Raw genomic sequence first — 16,681 nt, 5'->3', positions numbered from 1 at the left:
AATAAATACGAATAAGGTAAGGAGTATTCGGTGCTAGCATCATGGCAAACATGATTCCGAATAGAGAAATCAGTACACAAGAAATCAAAGTGCCCTTGTGGAAACCTTCCTCAACGTTTAGCGTCATTAACTAGGTTATAATACATAGTAATCACATTAAACCTAAATTTTTCAAGAGTAAATTAGTAATTTGTGAAAATCAATCAGTACAAGAAGTATTTAAAACACATAAAACACAAAACACAAAAACAGAGCGATCACAAATACAGAGAACTACAAACTTATTATCGATATCCAAGAGAGATAGGCCACTTGAACGACCTCGGTGTAAGAAGAAGGGGAATTGGTGAAAAGGCCTTTTCTGTAAACGCTTTATCAATATTTGTAAGGAGAACGGTATATATATTTCAACAATAGAATGTAAACAAACAGTCGTGCACCACAGAAAGATTGAACTACGATCGACTACTTGTTGCTATGAACAATCGTAGAAGTGATTGAACCTCTTCCCTTGTCACACACATCCGTTAAGAAGTGAATTATGACCGCAGCCAAGAGGATAACTAATCCGAGAATCTACGACTCAATCCTCGCTTCCAATCGCACATAGAAAGCCAAACCATGATGAATAGGGAAATAGTTCTTGTGGCAGCTCCATCCGTAGAGAATGGGAAGCAACGAAGGACCCTACATGAGCAAAACCAAGCGAAGGCTACAAGGAAACGACCCAAACTGCCGACTGTCTGCGACAAACCCATGATGGTTCCTCGGAATTCTTTGTACGACACGTTGGAGACAACTACGATGCAGAAACTAGAGGTGAGAGAAGCGTTCTATCCGGACTTAAACGCGAGGCTCCGGAACACGAGGTACACGGAGTACATCACAATCACAACGGTAAATACGACGGTTTTGTTATACTGATTGAAGAGAGACTCGATTGGATAGATGAACATACAGAATGCTATTCCAAGAGCGTTGATCATCAAAGTTCTTCGATAGGTGAAAAGCTTTCGAAGAGACGGAGAATATAAAACTAACCGTGACTCGGCCTTTTTCAATGCGTACTCGTCACAAGCGCGATGGGGCTGGCGACCATGAGAATCAAACTGATTTCCTCGCTCGACATTTCGAATCCACCATAAATCTTCTTGTTCGCCAACACAGGAGAAAACAAGGAGTCGAAAGCCATTTGGCAGAGAGAGAGAAGCAGATAGAGAAGCACGGTAAGAAGCACATCTCGTTCTTTGAGGATTGACGAATACTTTGAGTATTTGTGGTATTGGAGAAGCAATTGTTCGTGCGAATTGATGTAGTCCTTTGATCCTTTTCGCAGAATTCCGCTGATTTCGCGCTTCATTTCCGCCTTGCATTCTCGAGAAGTCGTCATTTCTTCTTCGGAAATCGTTTCTTCCGAGAATAGAAGCAGCGACACAGCGACAAACACAAACATGAACGCAGAAATACCGAATGGAAGGAGGAAAGGATGCTAATAGCATTAGAAGTGTGAAAAGAGCGGATTACAGAAAGGAGAATGGGGAAGTGTGAGGTGAGAGTCGAAAAGTTCTCTGGATGAGAAAGATAGCCGCCCAATACAGGGCCTAAAAGACGCCCTAGTGCTGCGCCTAAAAAGACAAAGCTGGTTCCCAGAGGAAGGTTTCGTTCGTTTGATATTTCAGCAATCATTGTTTTCGTAACGTTTAGTGCACCATCCGCAAATCCGTGAATTAGGCGGATTACTAGAGTGAGATAATAGTTTGAACTAATTCCAAGTCCCGATGTGCAAATTACGTTGACTAGAAATGACTTACACATTCAAAATCATACATAAAGTGATAATAAGAAGCGCTTTCTTTCGACCATGCTGGTCTGCGTACCAACCCCAGAAAATGCACCCGGGTATTTGCCCTAGATAGTAAAGGGATAAGATAAATCCAGAGTAATAGCCAACTTCACTAATATCAACCTAACATTAACCAAAATACACAATACTACATCAGGAATATAATACTTAACCATAAAGGGCATCGTTGGTAAAATAATAAGGTTCATTACACTCTGTGCCGTTATTGCCAAAACGCACGTGAAGAGCGTTCCCTTGTGAAATCCTTTCTCAACATCAATCGGCATTATTATACGAGCAGCGGTTACGGTTTAAAAGAAAATATGGAGAAACACAATTGATTCTGTAACTGCACATTTTCTTAAAAACAAAAACGTGGAATATCATAATAGTATTACCAAAATTGAAACTTTTAAAAAGATTCATATCAAACCTAACTCATTATGCACACATATGAGTTCTGCAATCAGAAAAACATTACTGTGTCCTTGCCTTTGAATTCGACTTTGAATATTTCAGCTGCTGCTCCCTATAGCGTTCTTGGCGTAGTTTACTCTTTCGAATATACTCCAATTCGCTTTCTCGCTGCTTTCTTTCCTTTTCCTCATCTAATCGTGTTAAGTACTCCAGCCACTTTTCCCCATCGTTTATCCTGCTTTGACCCACCCTTCTCTTTGGCTTGGTTCCCACATCATTGTTTGTGAGTGAACTCGTGTTGTTTTCTGTATCTTTCACCTCTGTCGCATCCGTAGTGTTATCACCTATTGTTACTGTCACTTCGTTTGAAGCGAGTTCATCATGCTGTGTTGTGGAAGTGCCAAACGTGTTTGTGCAGTTAGACTCTAAATCGGATCGACTTTGCGCTTTTCTTGTGCTTGGTGCCTTCGTTCCTTTCCGTGTGTTTGCTCTGGAGCTTGGCTTACTGCGCGTTCTCGCGCGTTTTGGAGCCGGCTCAACATAATCATCTTCATCCTGTTCATCCATCTTGATTGATCTCGTTTTTCGTCTCCTCCTAGATCTTCTCGGTTCACGATCAAGAATTTGAACACTCCCATCATCATCATCATCATCATCATCATCATCATCAACTACGACTACAATCCCAGTATGTTTCCTTTCTCTCCGCTTCGATCTTTCCTCAGAACTCTCGTTTAAGAACGTCATTTCGTTTTCTGTCTCAATGAAGTCTTCGTTCAGAATCAAGTCCTCGTTGTTTTCCTCTTCTTCGCGCAGTTCATATTCCGATTCTTCGGCTTCGCGCCGCTTTCGCGCCATCATCACATGCCACATCGCCTTCTTCTTCATCCCCAAAGGTTTTCCTCGTCTCAACGAAGGTTCCGATTCGTTTTCGTTTTCGTTTTCGTTTTCGTTTTCGTTTTCGTTTTCGTTTTCGTTTTCGTTTTCGTTTTCTCTCTGGGTTTTATTGTTACCATCCTCCAACTTTTCTTTTACTTCTTTTTCTTCCTTTTTTTCTTCCTTTTCTTTTTCTTCTTCTTTTTCTTCTTTTTCTTTTTCTTCTTTTTTTTCTTTTGCTTCGATCGGCGGCGTTTCATTCACTGGATTGGGCGTTTCATCCGATCCCGCCAATCTTCGCGCGTTTTTCCCCGCCTCTTTTTCTTCGCCCTTCCCCGCGGGAATCTCCGCAACCGGTTCCTCAGGAATTTCCGCGGGGAGCGACGACTCGGCTTTCCTGGGAATTTCCGACTGACTGGGCATTGCCGAGTTCCTGGGCGTTTCCGCGAAGCGTCGCAGGGCCTGTACGTCCCCCGCGGTTTTGACGACGGTTCGTCGGTGCACGTCGGGAGCCTACGCGTCACCCGCGGGGAAAAAGGAGAAACCAATCCCTCGACGACCATGGTCTTGACCTCCAAATCGTGGAAACCGCCGTGGCGGAGCGCGGGAAAGGCGAAGGAGAGCGCGCCCATCTCCGCGAAAAACGGATGGCGCAGGATTTGCTCCGCCGTCCAGCGTTTCCGCGGGGAGGTCTGCAGGATCGAGTCGATGAGGTCCAGCGCTTCCGCGGGGATTTCGCGAAAATCGCGGCACTTCGTGGCGCGGCAGAAATCGCGGAGAACCGCGGGGATGGACCGTGGAAACCGGCGCTGGAAGCGAATATTGTTCTTTCTATACGGAATGCGGATTTGATGCACGGACCTCATGAGATGAAGCAGAGCCGGATCGTCGGGGTATCCGCAGCGCTGGAAGATGAGCTCCAGTTCGCAGAGCTCGGTGTGCTCGTGCGCGGCGAAGAGAACCATGCCGGTGAGAAGCTCGACGAAGATGCATCCCGCCGACCAGATGTCCACTTCGGGACCGTACTGGGAAACGCCGAGAAGGAGCTCGGGGGGACGATACCAGAGAGTAATGACGCGGGAGGTGTAGTTGGTGATCATGGGATTGTTGATGAAGCGAGAGAGGCCGAAGTCGGCGAGTTTGAGGTCGCCGGTACGGGTAATGAGGATGTTTGCTGATTTGAGATCGCGGTGGATGATGTGGCTTGTGTGTAAATAGTTTAACACAGAAAAAAGCTGGAACATGATCCATTTCACAGAGGAGACGGATAACCACTCTGTGTAGCCCACCCGCGCTGATTTTAAAAGACCGAGGAGATCGTGGTCCACGTATTCCATCACGATCGCTAACGGATATAAGTGATTGTCATCGCTTGGCGCGGTAACTATTTATTAATAAAACTAAATAGCTTATTCTTCGTACTTCGTGGAGATATTATATCCAGGATTTTCACAATACAGGGATGTTGGCAATATTGCAAGAACTTCATCTCTCGGATCGTTGTCACAGACAATCCGTCTTGCTCGTTCTCCAAGTTCCGAATCTATAATTACATACTCAAATTACGCCCACAATTTTCAGAACGACTTTGGTGTTATCAATCTTGCGAATGCAGTAGTAGACATCCCCGTACGACCCTTTTCCGATGTAGCGTATAAACAGATAGTCTGGAAACCACAAAGTGTATTGTTGTGCTTCATTCATCCTTGACAGGTGATCGTAATAGTACAGATGGCGGTATCTCCACCCGGAAACGCGATTTCCAAAAAACAAAGTTCACGTAAAAACAAACAACTATGCAGCGAACTCTCCTTCCGCCTCCTTCTTCAGCACTTCTTCGTGCTGATCCGGATTCCCCTCCTCCACCTCCTCCATCTTCACCCGATTCGGCGTCTACACTCAACCCCTCCCGCCATCATCACCTTCGGCTTCTCCGCACTCTCGATCTGCAGCCCCGGCACATCCTCCAGCGCCTCCAGCTGCCTCATCAGCGTCCCTAGCTGCGCGTTCAGATACTTCGCATCATTCATATTCTCCATGTTGCTACGCGTCATCTCCCCCCTTCTCTCCCACCTCGGCGTGATCTGCAGCGAATAATCCGGCCCGAAATACTCCAGATAGTCCGTGAACGGCAGTTCGTTCTTCACCTCCTTCCCCAGCACGATCGCCGTTTCGTACGTCCAGCATCGCGATACGTTCCGCACCGTATATCCGCCGCCCCCCAGCACCAGCGTCGGCAGCCCGAACGACCGCACGAACTTCACGCACTGCGCGTGGCCCTTTAAAGAGAGATTGAAGCAGCCGAGACGGTCGCCGGAGAGCGAGTCCGCGCCGCACTGTAACACAATTGCTTCCGGCTGATAGTGTTCCATCACGCCGCGGATCACCTAGATCGAACGGAGAAACCGGAGAAACCGGCTCGAAGATCGCGACGAAGTTCGCGTCGTCGATGCCGGCGCGGAGCGGGAAGTTGAGCGAGTATCCTTTTCCTTCGCCGAATCCGATGTCCTGCGAGTAAAAAATAGGCCCGATTTTTGGAATACCGAAATGTCGCCGGTGCCGGGGAAGAAGTCGCCGAATTTGTGGAAGGAGACGGTCATGACGCGGTTGGTCGTGTAGAAGGCTTCTTCCACGCCGTCGCCGTGATGGATGTCGATGTCGATGTACAGCACGCGCGTGAATTTTCTGCGTGAAAAGCGTGGAATTCGCGTACTTGAGCAGTTCTAAAATCGCCAGCACGATGTCGTTCACATAGCAGAATCCGGAGGCTTCCGACTTCTTGGCGTGGTGCAGACCGCCCGACCAGTTGATCACGACGTCGGAGAGGCCTTCGTTCAGCCGGCACGCGCCGCCGATCGATCCGGAGCAGTAGGAGCGGATGTAATCGAAGAGCCCGTCGAACACCGGACTGTCCTCGCCCACGTTGACTAGGGCGTCAGGGCGATCGACTGCGGGGAGTACACTGGATCTGCTCCTTTTGCATGCTCGCAGCGTTGTCAGGATTGATCGTTCGCAAAAAGTTCACATAGTCGTCGGAGTGGAAGCGCATGATGTCCTTGTAATCCGTGAGCGCTGGTTTCTGATGGGAAAAAGAAACCCATTCCTACAAACATGTCCATTTCTTTGCAGAGATCGTAGGCCAGCAGCAGGTGGTGAACAATTCGTACGCGGTGCGGCTGCCATTCAAGTTCGACAAAAACACTACTTTCCAACAATGATGCTTTCCATAACTGTAGTTTCCGATCTCCGCTACAAGATAAACGAGGTCAGACCAAGCCAACTGTCGTAGTAATAGGCCACTCTTCGCTTTTGGGAAGTCAGTGTCCCATCGGCAAACTGGCTCTCATTCACAATATCTACACCTGCAGCATAGTCCATCGTTCAAGCAGGTCCTCAATTTGAAACAAAAAATGAGTTCTAATGGGGCGTTTCATTCGAATGATTCCAACAAAAAGCTGAAAAGACAATTTACAAAAAACACTCGATTCCGCTAATTCGAAGGCGCCAGCTTCGCACGGTTCGTTTGCTCTGCGCGGCCCACCACCCATGACACGCCCGTGCGAATTCCCTCGCTACCATCAAATCTCCTCTCCTACTTCCTACCACGTCAATGCGGACGTTCCTTGAAAACGAAAAGCGTGAGTGTGCTTATGCTCCGATATCACATTCCCCAGAACGTTGCGAATCACTTCCGGATCCACAGCTTCTGCCAAGTCTTGCTTATTCGCACAAATCAGAATCGGGAGGTCCTCCAAATCCGTGTTTGCTGCTAAATCGCCTGCACATCAACCACACAACCTGATGCTACGAAGTTCATCTTTCACTTCCTTAAAACGATCCGGATCGCTGCTGTCTACGAGAAAGATCACACCGTGACAGTCTCGGTAGTATTTGCTCCACATCGAACGCATGGATTTCTAGGGATCAACATTTCTACACGACGGAAACATGACCACCGACGTCCCAAATCACAACACGAGCGTCCTCAATCTCTATAGTAGCAACTACAGTGAACTTCGTCCAGAAGGACTACCATTTAAGCCAACGGTTGGAGGAATGCGGTCGAGTGCTCGTACGGGAGTATTACTAAAAACGCCCTTCATTTGCTCCAGGAAGGTCTAAACGTTATGGCAACGTGCTAGGAGTCACTGTCTTTCCAGCGTTATCAAGCCCAACGATCAGTAAAAATACCTCCTTCTTGCTGTTGTACCATTTACAAAACCCCGATATCAATGAAAACTGTTCAATGAGTCAGACTCGCTACAGTCGTACCATGGCAATTTCAACAAAGAAGCGATATTATCGTTAGTTTAGATATTGAAAAATAGGCACTATTTCTAAATGTTGGGATGGTTTGGACGGTTATTCAGTTTTATTGCAATGCATTTTTATTAGTGGCTTGCTTCTGTGTATACGAATCAACCAATGCAGTTAAAATTGAATAGGAAGTCGCAGAGTTGTTTACAGACTGAACACAACTCGTTCTCAGATACATCCTTTTGGAAAAGGATCGTTTGTAACATGGAAATGGCTCTTTCAGAGTTATTTTTGTCATCTGTACTCTACTTGTGTTTCTTTTTATATGTACTGTAAAGGACACGAGTTGTATGTATGGAAATCTCCCTCCATTTTGCAAGGGTCTGGAAATATGTGTAACATTGTTTTAAATTTACATTTCCATTTAAATAGAATCAAATGAAGAGTAGGAGTGATTCGTTGATTCCCAAATGATACCACAACCTAATTTTAAAAATAAAACGTATTTCAACAAACACACGAATGTTTCACTTGCCGAATCACCGTTTTGCCCAATCCTTGCTTTAGAACTTTATCTGAAGTGCAGCCAATCTTTTTAGGAGGAAACGCGGTCATCAACTCAAAATTCAAATCCGGTGTTTGTTCGGCCACAGCGGCATACAAATCTTCGCAGTTCCAATCCTCCGTTACATTCAGAGTGATGGAACGTCCGACAGCCAAATTCACGCGAATGGGGACAGTCTCCTTCTGGGGATAATTGTTGAACATTCCAGGACCCGCTCTGATTTCCTCCGCGGGAGCACTACGTCACAATCAACGAAGAAGCATACTGAGAACTTCCGAGCGTATTCCCCTTGTATCCAAAGCGAGGTGGAGGCGGCTGATAAATCTCCTCACGATGGTCATCCACATATATCTTAAAGCCTTGAGTACGAACAAGATTCTCGTACTTTTTGGGAACATATCTGATTCGAAAAGAGACGATTAACTATACCCTTCTATCAAGGTTTGGTAGATTCGTTTGTGTTCTTCGGTGTCATCACACTTGCAGAATTCATTCCCGTTTTCAATATAACCGTTTTTGTAAAGCTTAATAAGAACGGAGTTGGCAGGTCTAACGAGTCAACAACTCATTCAATCCAAACTTGTCGTCATTTCCTCCGACGACAGATAGTCCGCTACATGTCAAAATTCACAAACTAAAAATATACCTTCCTCCACCTTGAGAATTCACTCCTCCTGTATAATACTGGTTGTTCCGCTTCTCGTCCTCCTCATCCTTCTTGCGAATCGAATCTAAACCTACAATAGGCATTCTGTGTAAATCGAAAAATGACAAAAATAGGTGGGATTCTTTATTTCCATATTCCTGTTTCAACGAAATATCCATTTTATTAGAAACATGGCTTCTGCTGGAGATTCAACAGATATGAGCGATTTGGATGAAATGCTTAACGATGATGAGTTGAGTCAGGTAGAAGAGGTTGGAAATTCCGGAAAAAACAAGGATAAAGGTATTTCGCTGTTTCGCGTTGTTTGATAATATATAGAGATGGAAGCAAAGGTAATCGACGAAGCGAACAGTGCCAACTTTGCAGCCGCACTAAACCAGATTCTGGAGAGCACTCCAGACGAAACCGTGTGCCGTTTGTATCGTTTGTACCGATGTAGACGAATCCGTTGCTAAAACGAAAGAGAAAGCTGACTCCCGAAGAGAAAGAGCTCAAAAAGCAGAAAAAAGAAGAGATGCTGAAGAAGATGGAGATTCCTCGGAAGGGTTATGTGAAGCCTAATCCAGATGATGCGGAGATGGAGAAGAACCTGCGCAAAATCGCCACAAAGGGAAGTAGGTCGTGCTTGATTTGGTTGATTCTAGTTACCGCTTTGTTCAACGCGATTTCGCGCGGAAAGCGTTTGCTTCCTTCAATCAAGAAAGAGAACGAAGGAAAGAAGAGTTGGATGTGCGTGTTTGCTCGTTAGGTGTAGAGAAGGATCGCGTGAATATCGTGGAAAAGTTCAACGAGAAGATCGAGGACTCGAAGCAGAAATTGGCGGAAGAGCAGAAGAATGAGAAGAAATGGTCGGTTTTGGATGAACACATGGTGGAGAAGGGAGCGGATATGCAGAACTGGGATACGAAGGAAGAGAGTTCGGATAACTGGGACGACGATGTAGATCTTTAATCATTTAGAATGTTTTTTTATTTGAACACACGTTTGAATTGGGAGGAATGAATGAATGAATTGGGAGGAATGAATGAGTGAATGAATTGGGAGGAATGAATGAATGAATGAATGAATGAATGAATGAATGAATGAATTGAAATGGGGATTTGATTTGGGTTGAAAGAAGCGAGCAAAGAGAATCGATTGCTATTCGTGGAAGGCAACCGCAGCGAGGTCAACACCACTTCACACGATTATTGTAGTGATTCGTTAATCCTTTCCTTCTCGCTATTCTCCACCCCATTGCTTTTTCAACAAACACACGAGCATCACTTAAACAGACTTGCCACGGGCGGAAACGGCAGATTCTTCGACACGACCAACACTCTCTGCGGATAGGCCACATATCCCTTCAAATAGCCCTACACTTCACCCCTCGCTTCTCCCTCACTTTATACTTCAGCAAACTCAGCAATGAACACAGTTCTTCGTCCGACAAATGCTGGTTTTGCAGATTCAGCCCCACATGAATCACACGGAATGGAATCTGTGCGCCCCCAAACACACTCAAAATCGACTTCAGCAGACTTCGCTGCACCAGGATCTTCAAGGAAATCACAGTCAGCTACATCCCAAACACATCATTTCGCCTACGTAGAGATTTCGATTAATCAACACGCGCTCATAGTTCGCCAACACTTCCTCATAAAGCTGCAAATTCCCCGTTTGGATTGCTTGCGACAGTTTCGAATACTGCACTATTATTGGAATTCCAGAAATACCATCGAAAAATGGAACTTGGTGAGAAGCGATTTGGGAGGCAGCAGGCCGAAAATCATATTCACAGGGATCAAGAAGAACAAAATCATTCTACGGAGCACTGGAATTCCAAAAATACTGGAGATTATGAGAATGAGTGGGATCGCAATGATCCAACGCCAAGGTGAGCAAATCACGTGCTTTGAGATAATCGTCTTCATACAACCGAACACGACCATAATAATAATAATAGGTACACTACTGACAATATGTCCCCAAATCGTACACTTTGGCTTTTGGGACAGGTTTCGAGTTCGATCGAAATTCGATCATTGTAACTCTCGTAAATGTCCTGACAAAGTCGGTAATTCCCTTGTGCGAAGAGAATTTTAGCGAGTTCATTAATCGCGTTCTGTTAAGAAAACGACATAGAAACAGAAACACAATAACACAATAACACAATAACACAATAACACAATAATCGGATTGGTGGATATCCCCATAAAACCGTTTGTGCGCCCCACGGTTACGACTTTCTTGTTGTTGAAGGCGGTGGCGACGTTGCGGAGAAGCATCGTGCAGTTCGCGATCTCTTTGCTTTCTTTGAGAGGACCCGATTGTTTGTTCAGCTAGGAGAGAGAGACAAGGCATGAACGAAAGTACCTTGTAGGAAAGAAGGCGGCTTTCTTTACAACACTGGAGAATCACAGGAATAAACCAATCATTCCCGTCTTGGCCAAGTAATTGGACGCAACACCTAATTATGCAAAGACATTAATAATCATACTCCAACATATGTCGTTGATGAGACCAGGCCTTTTCGTAATCCCAGGAGAGAAGAGCATCCATAACGGCCAAATGTGTACGAACTAAGTCTTCATATCTATGCGTTACGTGTTAATTCTTCTTCTTTACATTTTTATTTGAGGGTGGAACGAAGAATTCAAGCTTACATTGCTCTATACGTGAATTCAACAGAATCAAGCCAAATACCCGCACCAATATCTGTACCAGTTTTCTACCTCCAAAGTGCATATCAAAATCCGTCGTAAAGCACGAACCGATCAAACTCGCATTGCATGTATCAATCGAGCCAAGAATGCAAGAAATATACTAAAATAATGAATCATTCCAAATAATATTATACATTCTGGGCCATTCTGATTTCCACCTGGATGATTTTGCTTTTTCTCACCCACAATGAAACGAACCCTAACTCTCCACTTGCTATTGTGACAAAAAAACTAAATAGGTTTGGAACAAACACTCCAATATTTCACATGTTGAGGAATTCTCGAAGCCCATCGGATCTCCTCTCTATACGGCGGAATCGGTTGCTACACCTCACCCTCTCTCTCCACTTCCCTACTCCCAAATCCACCGCGACAGCTCTCGGGCTGAATGCATGTCGGATCGCAGCCTTCCCCACTTCCACGACTTCAATTCCCATTTCATCCACCACACGCGTCGCCGTCGCCGTGTCCGCCACGCCTCCCACCGCTGAGCACACCACACCCGTGTCTTTCTTCACCTTCTCCGCCATCGTCAGCTGGAAGTCCCATTCCCGCGGGAGTTTCTGCAACGGCGACAGTCCCGCGGAAGAGAAGTTGATCATGTCGACGCCGAAGTCCTTTGTGAGCTCCACCGAGAGCTTCTCGACCTCGGGCAAATCCCAGGAACTCGTTTCCACGAAGTCGCTCATCGACAGCCGCACAAACAGGGGCATTCCCGCGGGAATCACGGCTCGCACGGCGGTAACGACCTCCTTGAGAAGACGCGTGCGGTTCTCGTAGGAGCCTCCGTATTCGTCCGTGCGCGTGTTGCTGAGAGGCGATAAGAACTCGTGCAGAAGGAAGCCGTGCGCTCCGTGCAGCTGAATGAAGTCGTAGCCTGCTTCGACCGCGCGGCGAGCGCCCGCAGCGAAGGCGTCGACGACCTCTTTGATCTCGTCTTTGGTGAGCGCGTGGGGCGTTCCGTAGGCGCTGCTGTAAGGCTCGGCAGTGGGACCCACCACTTCCCAGCCGCCATCCTCCAGAGGAATGCTCGTGCGGCCCTTTGGAGCACCGGGGTAGTAGCACGATCCCTTACGACCGGCATGCGCGAGCTAGAGTGGGAAGAATCGTAGATTGTTTACTTGAATTCCGATCTTGGCTCCATAAACGTGGACAACGTCAACGATGCGCTTTAATCCGGGAATAAAGTCATCCTTCCAGATTCCCAAATCCCTTTGGATTATCTTCAAGCAATATATGCTACAGGTCACAAATGCGTCCCTCTGGAACGACAGCAGTGGCTTCCTGGATGATCCCTCCGAAACCACTCATGGCGTAGTCAGCATAGATACCAATGAGCACATCGCTCACATATCCATCCTTGCTTCCATACTGAGTATCAAAAATAAAAAATAGAGAGTACCATGCACATTGGCGGAACACCCATGCGGTTCGGAAATTCGACGTCTCGGATCTTAAGAGGGGTAAATAGCTTGGTAGTTTGCATTGATGATAAGAAAAATATGATATCTTTGGAAAAAGTTGAGAAAATGATTAAAAATTCTATGGAACATTTGATATTAGGTATGTCTCGATTGAAAAATCGAAGAATTCACTGTCGAATGATAAGATCACACGAATACTAGTAGAACATAGAACGTTTTTCCGTTTTGTTACAGGCAATGAATATAATATTACCATTGATGTTGATTATTTTCTGTGTAGAAGTATGGCTGAACGATATTACATGCAATGAAGACGTTCACAGAGTCAGGTTTGAATGGCATTCGACTTGTGAACGTAATGATTGGAAACATGAATAATTTTTGTGCTGTAGATAGTCCAAGTCTCTATTGTTTTATTGTACTGAAACGAAACCATTTTGGAATACAATCAACATTTGTCATAGTTGCTTGTCAGTCCAGCACTCAGTACTATGGCATCAATCTCGATTCCACGTTTTATTCTCCGAACCATTAGCACGAATCTCTCTGCATCAACGATTTTCACTCCCTTTCGCCTTGCTTTTCCAACAAACAACCCATCAATCAATCAATCAATCAATCAACCAACCAACCAAAGCAAAGAGTCAAGTGAAAAAGGCCTCATCCATTTACAACTTGGGGAAGAGCGCTTCACTCTTCAGGTTCAGCTTGGAGCCGCGAGGCTGGTTGCGTCCCTGTCCGCGACGCTCTCCGCGGCGCTCTCCGCGGCGCTCTCCATTGCGTCCCTCTCTCTTCTGCTCTCCGCTTCCCTCGCGGCGCTCCTCGAAGCGGCGTCGTTCGCGAGGCACGAAGTTGCGGGGGGTTCCCTCCACCGCCTGGAAGTTCAGGATCACCTCGGTGGGCTTCTCCTCGGCCTTCACCTTGCGCTCCTTCTTCTTGATTCCCTCCGCCTAGTGCCTCATCGCCTTCGCTCCAGTCCTACCACAAACAGATCCTCCTCGATCTTCTCGATCTTCTCCGTCTTGGGCTCCTCCACAGTGCGAGGAGCCTTCTTGGGAGGCAGATTGCCAAGCTTCGCCTTGCGCATCGCCTCGTACTCTTCCAGGGTGAACACCTCAGGTCTGGGCTCCGTCTCCTTCTCCTCCACTTCCTCCACAGGGCTCGTCTCCAGAGGCTCCGTCTCAGCTCTCCTACAGATAAGCGGTTTCAACGAGTGTTGTGTACAATTGCTCGTTCACATCCTTGGGGTTGCCCCAGTTTCTGTTGCCAGAACCGTTCTTGGGGATCTCGCGACTACGAATCAACCACCACAACTAATCCTTACCCACGACCCGTTCCACTGTGGCGCTCAAACTCACGCTTACCAGGGCGGAGATTCGCCACACTACCTAATCACGAAATACACCTATTCCGTACCGCTTCTCGTTGCCACGGGGCTTCTTCTCGACTTTGGTTTCTTTCACCACAGGAGCGACTTCCTCCTCTTCATCATAGAGGGAAGCAAAACGATTCTCACTAGACTACTCAAAAATGAGCAAAAACAGAACATCAACGCATAAAATCAAATTTCACTTTATGCAATCGTTTATACATACCATCTTTATATAGTAGCAAGTCGAATTAGGACAGAATACCTTCTGCGTGCCTAATCCATAAAGGATGGCACGACGGAATCTGCCTATTGTTAATTTCAAGTATAATTCTCAAACTGAGATTCCACCGATAGTGTTCTGTCTGATAACTACGAGCAGGACTTACGAGAAATTAGAATGGGGATGTGCATGAAGGTGCTTGGTTCGTAGTCTCACCGCGAGTGATGAATGTCAATCTGTATTGTGTGGGAGTGTCACACTCTATCTCAGGGGAGCAGACTAAAGTACCTACACAGAGCCAGAAGGGACATGAACGAAATTATGGAAAAACAGGTACAACCAATTTTGATATGTTTTCTCATGACTATTCTTTCCACTTTTAGAGTAGAGGAAGTAAGTGAGGATAAAACACAATTGCTGAAGTATGTCGTCACGCCGAGAATAAATAGGTATGTGATTGTGTTTCAGTCCATCAGTTTCCTCACTTTTTTGAGAGGAGCTAAGTATGTTATTACCAATTCTTCTTTTGTTTCTCAGTAAGTACACTCTCTTTGCGTAATCGTCCAGGTTTAACCTTTGCTCTGGATTGTGATTCCAGCTCAATCTATGTCACAATTATTAAGAACAGCAAGGCAATGGCGTACCAAGAAACCTTCAATGTCAACTACAATGGAAACGTTTTGGCGTATGGACAGTACGCTGTCGACTACCAGACACAGACGATGGAGTACTGCCTCACGAACTATGACAATGGACGATACAATATTGATATGTCCTGCAATGGTTGCAATGGGTGGTACCCTGGCTCGACAGTGGAGATTCGTGGTGCCTACGGCAACACCTACTTCAAGGGATATCTCCACACTCAATATTGGGAGTCTGTCCAATTCCAAGCCGGGTATTACCTCAAGCGAAATTCGTACTGGATGTTCCGTGTGAACGACGCTCCCGACAACTGGTATGCGAACTCCGTTTCCTCGGAGGGATGGGGTAACACGATCGGTGGAACCATTATCCCCACCTCCACTGGAACGCAGTACTTCCGAATTCAGCTGTGGGGAATGCCCATTGCTGGCTACATGTTCTCGATTCTGTACCAACACGGAATTGTCGTATATGTGAATGGCGCGGAAGTTGCACGTGACCACATGCCCGAGGGACCCATCAACGCCACCACGTACGCTACAGAGAGCTATCTCAGCGCCTCGGAGCACTACTTCATGCGAAACGCGTACGACTGGGGCACCTCCAACAGTCCTGCCTTCGCTGTGGAGCTCCACCTTCCGGAGGGCGTGGAGATGACGAGCCTCGAGTTTGAGGCGTGGCTGGCTCCCATGGGTCAGACTGTGAGCCAGCACCAGTGCCATGGAATCCCGATCGTGCCAGTGATGACTGCCTCCACCGGCGGCTACCCCATGGCGATGTACGATTACAACGACGAGACGATTTTCTCTGCGGACGCTGGCCAGAACGTGACGATCACGTTCTCCTACTCCAATCTCTTCGCGGAGGTGAACGGATTCGAGATCTTCGCTGGAAACTATTACTCCTCGGCCCCGTCGTCGTTCATTTTGTACGGAGTGCGCGGCGAGGAGGAGGACCTTCTGCTGCGCGCGGACGGCCAGTCGTACGACAGCCTGACCACGTTCGTCAAGACGGCTCCTTTCACGATCAAGAACTACAACACGTACAAGCTGCTGATGACTGCTGTGGGCTCGAGCCAATACACGCTCCCTGAGGTGCGACTGATGGTGTGCAACCTGGCCACGCCCACGGAGATGCGCTACACGCCGGACTCGTTCGAGGTGTACGCTCAGTTCGAGAGCGTGACCCCCATGCTCAACAGCCAGGGATTCTCGTCGTGCTCGGCCTCGCCCGCGCTCCCGGAGGGTGTGACGCTGGACAGCGAGACCTGCCAGATTTCCGGAAAGCCGCAGGTGGCGTTTGAGGAGACAGAGTTCACGATCACCTCGACGAGCGGAATCGGCTACTCGGCGACGATTCGGATCAAGTCCAAAGTGTGCGAGCAGAACATGATCCAGCTGAAGCGAACGTACAAGTCCAACGCCTCGCGCGAGAGCTATACGATCACGAACGAGGCGGGCGAAGTGGTGCTGGACGAGCCCGCGAACTCGGGACAGACCTCATACACAGTGAAGTATATGTACCTGTGTCTTCCGGATGGCCGCTACAAGCTGTCGCTGGACGTGGAATCGGCGGTGTACTGGTACAGCGAGTCCTACATCGAGCTCTTCAAGGTGGTGCAGTACAACGAGTACGAGCAGATTCTGCGAAGCCGCTACGACAGCCATCTGCATCTGCCCACGGTGTACTA

At 47.1% G+C, this 16,681-nt stretch overlaps 7 protein-coding genes; 1 reads left to right on the top strand and 6 right to left on the bottom strand.

The window, feature by feature from the left end:
- Positions 1-465: 465 nt before the first annotated feature.
- GSBLH_T00006597001 (uncharacterized protein) lies at positions 466-2,130 on the bottom strand (the record flags this gene model as incomplete). Its single annotated transcript, XM_013041847.1, has 8 exons — positions 466-576; positions 621-712; positions 755-813; positions 883-1,036; positions 1,069-1,489; positions 1,525-1,796; positions 1,828-1,966; positions 1,996-2,130. The coding sequence occupies 8 exons, from the start codon at positions 2,128-2,130 to the stop codon at positions 466-468; spliced, it is 1,383 nt and encodes a 460-aa protein (XP_012897301.1).
- A 91-nt stretch (positions 2,131-2,221) lies between these two features.
- GSBLH_T00003154001 (uncharacterized protein) lies at positions 2,222-4,625 on the bottom strand (the record flags this gene model as incomplete). XM_013041846.1 has 3 exons in its annotated part: positions 2,222-3,523; positions 3,553-4,520; positions 4,559-4,625. The coding sequence occupies 3 exons, from the start codon at positions 4,623-4,625 to the stop codon at positions 2,321-2,323; spliced, it is 2,238 nt and encodes a 745-aa protein (XP_012897300.1). The 3' UTR covers positions 2,222-2,320.
- A 388-nt stretch (positions 4,626-5,013) lies between these two features.
- Positions 5,014-8,359, bottom strand: GSBLH_T00003153001 (uncharacterized protein; the record flags this gene model as incomplete). XM_013041845.1 has 10 exons in its annotated part: positions 8,224-8,359; positions 6,740-8,195; positions 6,418-6,708; positions 6,342-6,385; positions 6,244-6,312; positions 6,098-6,215; positions 5,850-6,063; positions 5,680-5,821; positions 5,552-5,644; positions 5,014-5,523 (listed from the first exon to the last, which is right to left on the bottom strand). Exons 3-10 carry the CDS (start codon positions 6,512-6,514, stop codon positions 5,014-5,016), a joined length of 1,287 nt encoding a protein of 428 aa, XP_012897299.1. The 5' UTR covers positions 6,515-6,708; positions 6,740-8,195; positions 8,224-8,359.
- Positions 8,360-8,770: 411 nt separating this feature from the next.
- On the top strand, positions 8,771-9,576 carry GSBLH_T00003152001 (uncharacterized protein; the record flags this gene model as incomplete). XM_013041844.1 has 5 exons in its annotated part: positions 8,771-8,907; positions 8,944-9,032; positions 9,065-9,239; positions 9,270-9,347; positions 9,380-9,576. The coding sequence occupies exons 1-5, from the start codon at positions 8,796-8,798 to the stop codon at positions 9,574-9,576; spliced, it is 651 nt and encodes a 216-aa protein (XP_012897298.1). The 5' UTR covers positions 8,771-8,795.
- A 311-nt stretch (positions 9,577-9,887) lies between these two features.
- On the bottom strand, positions 9,888-10,427 carry GSBLH_T00007114001 (uncharacterized protein; the record flags this gene model as incomplete). The annotated part of the gene is made up of 4 exons (XM_013041843.1): positions 9,888-9,980; positions 10,010-10,183; positions 10,213-10,311; positions 10,341-10,427. The coding sequence occupies 4 exons, from the start codon at positions 10,425-10,427 to the stop codon at positions 9,888-9,890; spliced, it is 453 nt and encodes a 150-aa protein (XP_012897297.1).
- A 1,134-nt stretch (positions 10,428-11,561) lies between these two features.
- On the bottom strand, positions 11,562-12,816 carry GSBLH_T00003151001 (uncharacterized protein; the record flags this gene model as incomplete). Its single annotated transcript, XM_013041842.1, has 5 exons — positions 11,562-11,654; positions 11,687-12,421; positions 12,452-12,542; positions 12,574-12,701; positions 12,733-12,816. 5 exons carry the CDS (start codon positions 12,814-12,816, stop codon positions 11,562-11,564), a joined length of 1,131 nt encoding a protein of 376 aa, XP_012897296.1.
- A 537-nt stretch (positions 12,817-13,353) lies between these two features.
- On the bottom strand, positions 13,354-13,841 carry GSBLH_T00003150001 (uncharacterized protein; the record flags this gene model as incomplete). XM_013041841.1 has 2 exons in its annotated part: positions 13,354-13,704; positions 13,737-13,841. The coding sequence occupies 2 exons, from the start codon at positions 13,839-13,841 to the stop codon at positions 13,423-13,425; spliced, it is 387 nt and encodes a 128-aa protein (XP_012897295.1). The 3' UTR covers positions 13,354-13,422.
- Positions 13,842-16,681: the final 2,840 nt, after the last annotated feature.

The sequence above is a fragment of the Blastocystis hominis genome, assembly GCF_000151665.1.
Source record: "Blastocystis hominis, Singapore isolate B (sub-type 7) whole genome shotgun sequence assembly, scaffold_26".
Taxonomy (NCBI): domain Eukaryota; class Bigyra; order Opalinata; family Blastocystidae; genus Blastocystis; species Blastocystis hominis.
The sequence above is the reverse complement of the archived record's forward strand: the minus strand, read 5'-3'. Positions and strand labels throughout refer to the sequence as shown.